At 33.8% G+C, this 11519-nt stretch overlaps 1 protein-coding gene across 9 annotated transcripts in view; it reads right to left on the bottom strand.

Moving 5' to 3' along the window:
• Positions 1-4563: 4563 nt before the first annotated feature.
• SPOPL (speckle type BTB/POZ protein like) overlaps positions 4564-11519 on the bottom strand; it is a 64878-nt gene continuing 57922 nt past the window's right edge. For 7 of the 9 annotated variants that reach the window (XM_059166752.1, XM_059166746.1, XM_059166747.1 and 4 more), the window contains 4 exons: positions 11236-11378; positions 11093-11146; positions 10425-10499; positions 4564-8863 (listed from right to left, as the gene is read on the bottom strand). In XM_059166752.1, coding sequence (XP_059022735.1) covers positions 8719-8863; positions 10425-10499; positions 11093-11146; positions 11236-11378 — 417 coding nt within the window. In that variant the 3' untranslated portion in view covers positions 4564-8718. The remainder of the gene's footprint in view (positions 8864-10424; positions 10500-11092; positions 11147-11235; positions 11379-11519) is intronic. The other 2 variants (XM_059166750.1, XM_059166753.1) reach the window with 2 other exon arrangements.

Below are 11519 nucleotides of genomic sequence, written 5' to 3'. Positions count from 1 at the left end.
TCTATCAGAATAGGGCATTTCTCTCTCATTATTACATTTCGAGCTCACACAACCTGCTGAATGAGATCATTGCTAAATAACTTTTTCTTATAGCAGGTGTGTTTAACCTATTCCAATGGTCATACTACTTCTGCTAGATCTTTGTAATTTTCTTTGCCTTTTCCTTTTTTTGTGTCCTAATTGGGTTCTCCCCCACTGTGACACACACACAATGTTTTGGAGCATATATATGTAGTCTATTTTAAATTCTACCAATGGATAGTTTAAGCTTCTTAATTTTAAAAAGTCCTTAAATGTTTATAACTCAATGTTTAAAAATCAGTAGAAAAAATATTTTTAATTCCCATTTATGCAAGAGGAAGAATTTTATATTTTTATTTCCCAATTCCAGTTCCCCATCTTCCTCCTGTCTGGTTTCCTTTATATTTACAATAGATGACCATTCTAACATTTGTATTTATACATTTTATGTAGTTTATACTTCTAAACTAGCCAAGGTTCATCAGCAAGGTAAGAAGACCCCTCTGCAGGGAGGCTAATAGCGTCTCCATAGGTCATCCTGAAGGCGGGGGCGGAGGAGCAGGCAGGGTTGGAAACGCACCAGGTTGGGGTGAGGGAGTTGTGGTCAAGTTTTACATTTATGTTTACGTTATGTTACAATAAGTTAGACTTCCTTTTAAGTTTAATACTCATTGCCAGTCCTTATAAGCCTCAACTTCCTATGCTCAGATTAATTTTTGTTAATATTCATCATTGCCTATACTTTAGGAACTGTGTTAATACACTACTTCTATATAATTTAAATGTTAACTTTAGAAGTGAATTATTACACAGCTAAAAGTTTTTGAGTAAGAATTTCTTTCACTAAAGTCTCGTCAGAGAAACAGGACTTTTAAAATACTTACTTCTTGGATGCTCACACTATCTTTCCAATTTACAAGTCACCCATTGTGTCTGGGTTTGGATAACTGTTGATGAACTTTACCCGGAGAGCTATTTATTTTCTCATTTCCAAAATTCATTTAAAAAATATTTTAAAGTAATCTTTACACTCAAAGTGTAGCTTGAACTTACAACCCTGAGATCAAGTCACATCCTCTACTAATGGAATCAGCCAGGCACTCCAAAACTTCATCTTTTTTTTTTTTTTTAAGATTTTATTTATTTATTTGACAGACAGAGATCACAAGTAGGCAGAGAGAGAGAGAAGGAAGCAGGCTCCCTGCTGAGCAGAGAGCCCGATGCGGGGCTCGATCCCAGGACTCCGGGATCATGACCTGAGCCGAAGGCAGAGGCTTTAACCCACTGAGCCACCCAGGCGCCCCCAAAATTTCATCTTTTTAAAAGAAAAGTAATTAATAGCTTTAGTCACTGTCTTCCAATTATGTCTTTGATATTATCAATTATCTAAAGATTTGTTACCCTTAACTCATCCTCTGTAAAGTCATGGTCTCCAATCTCAAGTGGGCCATCCATGTATTTTCATATCTGTTATTCCAAAACTACTCTGGTCTTCTCGAACTTTTTGAACTCAGTGAACTATGGCACAATAGTCAAATCCAGCTGAATGCCTGCTTTTGTAAACAGTTCTAACCGGACAAAACCACACTATTTGTTTACATACTGTCTATGGCATTTTCATGCTACAATAGCATAATTGAATAGGTAAAACATTTACTATCTAAATCCTTTATGAAGTAAGTTTGCTGACCTCTGCTCTAAACCCATCACCTGCCTTTATTCTGAATAGTTGACTTCACAAGGAATGAGACATAAAATATTACCTTTCAGACAAAAACAAAACAATGTATAAGTCTGACTCTGCATTCATCATTTCTCCCTTGCACATGTTTGAAGCAATCTTCCTGTCTGGTATCTAATTCCATTTCTCCTCTCTTCTAAAACCTGAATAATCCCATCTGTTTTCTACTTTCTGACTCCTTGTCATTACCTTAATATACACACACTTCTCCTAGCATAAAAGAGATCAAAGTAAGAAACTGATCTTAAACCCTATCCCATAGCTAGTTTCTTTCCTGCTGTCTTCGCCGAACATCCTGTTCTGTACTTGGAGCATCCATTTTCTCACTCCAATCCTACCTACTTCTTCCCCCACTTCAGACTCCTGTCAGGTCCTCTTTCAAATATTGAATTCATTTTCTAGCTTCCTACTTGACAGCTCAGCATTTGACGCTGTTAGCCACTTTCTCTATTCTTGTTTCTTCCCTATGCTTTTTACTAACCTGCATGCACTGATTATCTTCTTTGAGGATTCCTGACTTGATAACCCAGATCACTCTCATGTCTAAGATTCACATACCCAATCAGAATGTCCAATAGGAATCTTAAGCCTAACAGGCTCCAAATCAGAATGATTGCTTTTCTCTCAAAGCTGCTGTTACCCTTGTGATTACTGTATCAGTGAATGGTACCACCCTCCATCCTGTTGCTCAAATACAACACCCAGGAGTCACTCCTGAATCCTGTCTGTTCCTTCTACCATATGCAATTTATTTCCAAGCCCTCGCGGTATTTCCTCACAGATTTCTCCCTTTTGTTCCATTTCAGAGCTCCTGGCCTCGCAGAGCAGAGCATTCATCTCTTCAGAACTTTCCTTACCATCTCCTCTAGGCCTCAGCAGTTCATTTGAAGATTGATAAATTACTGATCATGACACAACCATACTTCAAATCCCTCAAGTTAAAACTTGACTCCTCTGATACCTTCAAAAAAAATCATGACCTTCATCTTCTGGTTTACTCTTTCCTTCTCTTACACGTAAGGATATAGTCATGTTTATCTTTATTCCCATACAGGTTCTACATGAACTTTGGTTCAACCTCTGGAATTTCACATAATGGGGTGGATGATAGTCCCACTAAGTTGCCTACTTCCACTTAATTTTAATTTAGGTATCATTTCCTCAGAGGGTATCTGAGATCTCCATCACCCTCCCAGATTAGATGGCCCTCATGTACTCCTATCACAATTCACATACATATACATATTATTATTTTTTTACAATTCACATACATATTATATAACTGTGCTTTCTTCAAGAATACACTTATGAGGATATGAGCTATTTATATTTTGTTTATATTACCAAGTTTGGTACAATGCCTGGCACTCTATTTAATTATCTGGATATAGAAATTAAACTGAATCATCTTTATTTTCATCTATTCTTGTCTTTGTAATCTGGGAGCACTTATGAGCTTTGTTTCCTATTGATTCAAATTCCTGCTTTGCATCTCTGGTATTTATCAAGTTTGATGCATCTAATTTTGTTCCTCTTTTTCAGCTGCACATCATTTTTATTTTTCCTCATTTCTGCCCATTCCATTTTCATGAATTGCACAACTTTTTAGCTAAAAACTCAAGCACATTCTAATAACCTATCATAGCAATAAATTTATCTTAGAGCAAAGTATCAGAATTGTCAGGACACTGGTTTTTTTTGTTTGTTTGGTTGGTTTTGGGGTGTGTGTATGTGTGTGTGCGTGTGTGCGGCACGCATAGGTGAGTATGCTGTATTGTTATTCCTAAATCCTACAATTGTCTGGCTATGTCTGAATCCTTCATAAAAAAATTAAGGATGTAAGGCAATAGAAAAAGAGGTGAAAAGGCAGCATTTGTAACAGAAAGGACAAACCTTTTTTGCCACTATCCTTTGCAGATACAAGCAAACCTTTCTGATACCAAAAAAGTAGCAACAATGTATCACATGCAAGATTTCTACCAGTGTGTCTTCTATTTAAAAGTGTGACCAAATTAAAATTGAATGGATATTGGGGGAAAAAAAAAAGTAGTGATCAAAACAAATACCACTATTGGCATTCTCTTAGAAATAAATGATTCTTGGGTGGTAGAACTAAGGAAACACTACATTCCAATGTTCTAAAAAATATATATTCAGAATGCTGGCTGCTGCAGAGTGAAAGGGAATGGTTATACATAATTCATTTAAAGTTTAGAATATAACCACTACCTGTCCTATTTTACTTTAATTGAATAGACAATGTTCTTAGGTTTTTCAGGCCTTCCTTTATTCTTCTAAGGGTAATGTAGTATGCATACACATGTGTATATGTGTGTTGGGTGTATGGAAGGTTTTTTAACTATGCATTCATACTGCCACTTTGGCCACAATTTTTATGCACTAATTGTGTTACTGTTACTAAACGAGGCCAGGAATGCATTGCCCCAATTCTGCCCTTATTGATGGCAGCAAATAATTAAGTTGTCTGTTAATAATGAAGAAGGAACAGGAGGACCAGTGGAGAGGTAATCTTTAAGTACTACATTAAAGCTACAGGACATTAGCATAAATCTTCCCATATTGATAATGTATACATAAAAGCAAATATAGGTATAACTCACAGTTAAGGAATAAGTCTTTAGTAGGTTCCAAATAATACTAGTTTTCCTATGTAGGAGAATTAACTACTATGCATAATTTAAAGTTACTACATCAAACACATGGCTCTTTTGCAAAACATCATAGGAACTGAAAATGAAAAGAGTTCTTATTTTCAAATAAACACAAAATAAACCAATTAATTCTGAATAAGTAGTAACAACTTTATTTTAACTCAACGTGCTGAAATGCAAAAAATATTTTCAGCAACAAGATACAAAAAGTATGTATCTCATCATTAACATCAGCTGATTAAAAATGAGGCTGAAAAGTTCATATAAGTCTTTACACATTTGAATCTTGAAAATCAATTTTCCCCAGAATTAATTTTTAAATAATTTTAGCAGAATTTTATTTTCAAAAATGGGACTCATTTAAGTTATATCTTCATTCTAAAAAACTGGATGTGAAATTAACTGGGTTACAGTATACAACGATAAACTCTAACAAACAGAAAAAAATTTAAATATAAGAATTTCTTTCTAAACATAAAGTCCACATACTGCAAACAGAAGACACAGTGTGGTGATTTCATTCCTAGTGAAGAGGAGTCTTGCATATGATAGGCACTCAATATTTGTTCAACTAGATCTAAAATTGACATCATCCCATGAACACTTAAAGTAGAGCTCATAATTTGTATAAAAGAGGTTTACAAAAAAAAAATACTCTTATGTGCTAAAAGTGCTGTTTTTATAATCTGAAAACAGTAAAGCCCACTCACCCACCTCCTTTTGCAAGAATACACTGAATATTTTTATTTTATCCATCAAAGAGCAAGAATGTCCACGTCAGAATAATTCATCTTTCAAATACCTTGCTAGGAAGAAAGCTTGTTGAGTTGGATTTTAACAAAACAATTTACTGAAGTCTCTAGTGTTCTAATTTAGTAACACTGGGTAGCATGTATGAGCCACATTTTTATAAAAACTTTTACTTAGGTTTTACATTTCTGCACAGAACTTAAATGGGAAAATAAATCAGTAATTATGCTTTTGGCAATTTAAATTCTAACTTAGGTCTAGTTTAAAAATAAGCTAATAATGTTCATGACAAGTTTTTAAGATATCTTTGTGAATATTTTAAAACTTAACTTTAAACTTGATGTCCTAAAAAGGCACTGTTTTCACATTTCATCATGCAGTAAATGGTCACATTTTTGAAAATTATAATTTTCTATCAACTGCCTCCAAAATAAAGCTCATTTAATGAAATATTTTAACTAACCTGAATTTTCAACATTGAACTGAGTCCTATTTTCAGAAATTCACTCTTCTGAACATACCACACGCAAGTCCAAGCAAACACAAGTACGTGTACACACACACACACACACACACACACACACCCCCACCCACCCAGATGACATAATACATGCATGGTTCTCCAATTACTATTTCAAGACAATGACACATGAATATTCAAGGAGGTAACAATGGTAAGCCATAACATTATGGCACCTTCATATTTGTGCTCTAAATACCAATGTATGTTAAAATTTAAAAACAAAAAAGGCACAAATACAGTATTTCTGTATCTCAAGCTAATGAACACCTCTCCAATGGTTACTTGATAACATGTAACAACATTTAAAACCAGTCACTACTTTTCTAAGGAAAGCTCTGTTTACGTGACAAAAGGGAAACAAGAGCAGGCTAATAAAAGGCAAAATTGTTCAGGACAGATTCTGTCCCTACTGAAAACAATGTGTGTAGTTTCAAAATGAAAAAATAAAAAGGCTATTAGAGCACTCACATCAGAATACACTTTTTTTTCCATTGCCTCAAAACCCACAATACCAAAAAAAAAAATCCCCCATAATAAATAAAAAAAATAAATCAACTATGATATGATTCTGTTAGTATAATGGTAGGCATTATATAATCTGAAAAGTGGACATTTCTACAAACGTGTATCTCCTCACAGCACAGTGTTTGACGTTTTTGGTACAAAATGTGCTACCAAACTTAGAACAAAACTAAAAAACAACTTTATAATAAAAACCTTAAGATCTGCAATAAACACTAAAGTAAGTAGGTAGGAGCAAGCTGCAGTGTTCATTATATGGGTGTTATTACTGAAGTCACTATCGTTAGAAATGTACATATAAGCATTGAATTAATTCACAATGAGCCTGTGCATATTTGATATAAATGGACACACCAGTACTTTTTTTTTTGAAAACAAGGTTCTAGAGCCTGAGGAATTTTGTTTTAAGACCTTGGAAAAATATTAAAATCTTAACATGTATATGTATGTGTGTGTATAAAATTTGTACATTGTAAATTTAATAGATTCAATCTGGTTAAGGAAGCGAGGTTCTACTCCCTATAGTATTCTTACACAGGATGGAGTCCAATAACATGTCCCAAGGGATTTTTCCAATTTCCAATATAAGTTAACATAAGAAAGATTTCCATTAAACTACACAGAAAGAAATGAAGCTATCTGAAAATATGATCTTTTCAAACTACAGTTTGTTGTGGATTAACAAATGCTTATTTGACAGTGCTTGCTTAATGTAAGTATGAATCACTCTTTATATATTAAAATTGCTTCAGTGACTACCTAACAAAGAGATAACAAAAACGAAATCTATTTTAAATCCTCAGGCTTCATTTTTCTCCTTTTGTCCTAAATTCAAAAATTAAACATAGCATACAAATTTTAATTGGGGGAATAAAGTATGTACGTGAATATATAAGTATATGTGTTTTTTTTTTTCCAGTGACACTTTTTCCCTTGTGGTCAAGTATAAATCTTGCCTACGAAGCATACTGTCACTATCACAGAAAATCAGATGCAGTGACTTGCCACTGATCACTCCTACTTCTCTGGGATAATGCACCAGAACAGACTCCACTGTGAACAGAGCTATCCAAACACTGAACATGTGTATGTGTTTAAAGCTAAATTCATTTATAATAAAGAACTGGCCCATGAAAAGCAGTTTATAAATAGTTTATCCTGTTCACATTATGCAGAATTTCAATATCATCCACAATGTTAGTACAGTAACTGAAACAGAAAGGAGAAAGCTAGGGGAGAAAAAAGGTTCAGAGTGTGGCCTGACATATTTCTAAGGGCTCTCTCCTTTAGTCTGCAAATAATATAAGTTCACTGTTTTCAGGAGGAGAGTAGAGTATCCAGGATTTGTTTATTCAGTTGCCTTCTCCAAAGTGTGATAAGACAGGAATAAATTCAATAATAAATATCTGAAATTTAAACCAATTTAACTACAATCAAGGCTATGTTCTTATCTATTATCACAAACATCTCAATTGCCTCCATTGGTCTTAAAAAATTCTTTCAAAAGTTAAGACACAATTAATTATACCTTATTAATTCCCTCAAAAACAAAACAAAAAAAATATATGTACCATTTAGCATACAAAAGTTACACATTAAAAGTGCATTATATCTTTCTTAATTGGCCCACTCCTTAAATTTACATTTGGTCATCCTTACTTTCAACATGGACAGAATTCTTCATATAAATGTATGTCACTATAAATTAAAAAAATTAATTCAGCATAAAACATGCTTTCTTTTTATTGAAATCTTAACCTCAATCAGTTCTCAATCATTGTAAACTTGAATAAATCCACAAAAAACACAAGCAAAAGTTTGTTATGCTTTTCTCAGTTTGTTGGACAGTCAACACACAGACAAACATCACAAATTTTACTAAAAATTTGGGCCAACTCATTGCATATTTGCCCCCTGAAATGAAAAATAAATTAGAATTGAAGCAGTGTATTGCCGTAACTTACCTTGAAGGTAAGCAGGTTCTCCTATATGTATAGAACTTAGACTGGAGACATTATCAGTAATCTCCAATTCAAGTGCTTTTAAGAAGAACCTAGTTTTAAACTTAGAGACAGCACAGGACAAACCCTATAAAATTCATTTTGCTTTTTTCTCAAACTAATGGAAGATCCTTTTGAAACTTAATATCTTCAGTTATCAATATTACTGCATTATGGACCTAGTGCAATCCTGCATAGCCTTAGTCAAAATGACAAGGCACAATAAAAAAATTAAAGTATTATATGAACAAGAGAAGTCACTGAAGATAATTTAAGGCCTTGAAGTGAATTAGAGTATAATCAGTCTAATTTAAAGCTGAAGAATAAACCATAAATTATCCACCTGAAATGCAAGCAATATGCTTTTTCAGCTTCTGTTCTGTGGACAAGACAACAGAAACAACTCTTGCTTATGGTTTGTATATTAGAATCCTTCTGGACCTGGAGGAGTAAAAGTCAATTCCATTTTTCTACAGTTCATGGAAGATTTCAGGACTGTTTTAGCCGTTTGCGTGGAATGCCAAACTGTGGACACTGTGCAGATGCTAGTGCTCGGAAGGCTTCTGCTACTAAATGAGGGTGAGACTGAATCATGGACTTCCACCCCGATGTTTCCATTATGTCCGCTGCTTGGCTGAAAAATAAAGTTATGTTATGTTTACTAAAGAGTACTTTTCAAAACACATTGTTATTATTTTTAAAACTTACAAATTTCAAAATGTTTTAAACACTTCATTTCTCTATGTCATCAGGCCCCATGAATTCATGAAAATACCATCTTCACCTTACTGGTATTTTATGTTGCAACAGAAACTCTTAAATTCTTCTGGAAGTTCTATACTTGGAACTATGTTACAGTTTTCTCCATAGTCCTAACTCCCATTGTTACCATTTGTGTATCCGCTCTTTCAACAGCTCTTTTCCATGGCTGTTACACACAGGTTTTCTCTAGAGTTCCAACTTTTGCCCTCTGCTCTTCTCCCTCTACTTCAATACTATCAACTCCTACTAATACTTAAGGCATTTTTTCAATAATACCTCAAAAAGGCTTTCTTCCTCTAGCTTAGGTAAGGTTTTTTTGCTATATGCTCGGATGGGTATGTTATATAGTATCTACTGTTACACTTTATTTCAATTACTTGTCTAATTCCAATTTGCCTCCTGCTAAGCTATAAACCCCATTGAAGGCAGGGGAACATTCATCATGTTCACCATGATATTCTTTGTATAAGCACAGTGCCTAGGGTATTTACTGTATAGTAAATATAAATACCTGTTAATTGAATGATCACCTACTGCTTCATGCTTCTATACTTTGGATGGAGCTATCCTTTCTGTTCACAATGCCTGTTATTTCCTTCTCAGTTTTACTAATTCCTATTCATGTTTAAAGGCTCAGAAGTCATCTCCAGAAAGCCATCCCTAAACCATCCAACCTTTATCCAGTGCCCTGTACATATCTTCCTTTATCACATTACTTACCACATTATAATAACATATTCATGTACTTAGTTTGTATCAATAGATAAAATTCTCAAGAGAAGATTTTTCCTAATCATTTTTATATGAAACTCCTTAGCATGGTGCTCGAGACATAAGAATACTAGGTAAATGTTTGTGGAACTAAACAGTAGCTAATAACAATAAAACAACTTTTTAAATTTGCCTGACATTATATTAGCTCTATGTCATTGTGTTTATAATTTCAACTAATTGTTCAGAATCACAAAGATACCTATCAATATACCTGGCATTTTCATTTATTTAATTCAACAAAATATCTATTGAAGATCTGCATCTACAACAGCTTCTTGAAGGGATGTGAAATAAACCAACATTTGTTGACAGTGTAAAAAAGTTGTTCAATGTAATATTTTCTTAACAGAATACAATTAGAACTTGAAAGTGGCTAAGTACAAAGGATCACAAAATTATCATTTACAGCTAAAACATTATATTTTTGATTCAAATATATTTTTTAGGATCAAATGCCATGATGATAATATATTATCACACACCAATCAATATACAGAACAACCAGTAACTTAAAAGTGGTCATAGATGAAAACAATGGGAAATAATTAAATGGTCAACACTCATTTTATTGTTTCTAACACTGTCTTTTTTCACTTATATCAACTTTTGATAATATGTGAAAATAGAACTAACTGAAGGGTTTACAGGTAAATACTAACCAAAAGCAGGACAAATTCTTTACACCATCAACGCTTCTTTGATTTTGAAAAATTATAAAACATAGACAAATCATTCTAAAAATGAGAGAAGAAAACATAAGAAGGGAATAATAAGTTCTAGTGGTTCATACTCAGAAGGCCCAGGCTTAAAAACATGTAACAACTATCATACCTCTTACAGTTTCATCAGAGAAAGAAAAGAACAAATTGAACCAGGAGCTAGTCTAAAATACTATATGATTCAAGTTACTTGGCTAACCTAAGAAGCAGTAGATGAGCATTCAAATATAAAGACTTTCTAAGCAAATCTGGAGGAACACGCCTTAGAGGATAAAATGAGTATTTCCCACATTTTTAGAAATGCTTTCTGAAGGGGCAGGGAAAGGATCTCCAATAGCCATTGAAATACCTGGACTCAGTTATATACTATAAGCATATATGCATAAGAAATTAAAATGTCGATCCCAGTTCACATTAGAAGCTGATCTACAAGGAAGCATAGCCTCAAGAATCCACTAAGTCAAATTACTAATTTTTAAAATAACTGGCAGTTTACTTCATGTAACTAATATTTGGATTCATACTTATGCAGATGGGCAAAAGGCTATGCAAACACTTAATTTCATGTATGCAGATCAACTTTAAGTCAGAAACTGATGTCATCTTACTTGCTGTTCCAGTTTTTCCCATCTTTACACCCAAGCTGTCGAAGTACACTGCACCTGCATTGAAGATTTAAACACACTTAAAAAAAAGTCCGGTGAAGAAATGTTGAAGGTGTCATGCCCACTGAAATACAGGCATAGCTTACCTATTAATAAAGTCTATGGCTTGTGCTTTCAACTGTTCTGCACTGTGCAAATCTGCAAGGACAAGGGTATCAGCAACATTTTCTACTGAGAGGTTACAACACAAAGCTTCTTCACACATGACCTTCAGCCGTTCCAGTGCGTACTATTCAAAAGGAAAACAAAACAATTAAACATTTACTCAAACTACCAAGTTTTAAACACTTGGTATTTGTAATTTAGAAAACACTTGGTATCTGTAAACTAGAAAATAAGGTTAAAGCACATTATACTCTGAACTGAGAAT

Source organism: Mustela lutreola, chromosome 3, assembly GCF_030435805.1.
Source record: "Mustela lutreola isolate mMusLut2 chromosome 3, mMusLut2.pri, whole genome shotgun sequence".
Taxonomy (NCBI): Eukaryota; Metazoa; Chordata; class Mammalia; order Carnivora; family Mustelidae; genus Mustela; species Mustela lutreola.
The sequence above is the reverse complement of the archived record's forward strand: the minus strand, read 5'-3'. Positions and strand labels throughout refer to the sequence as shown.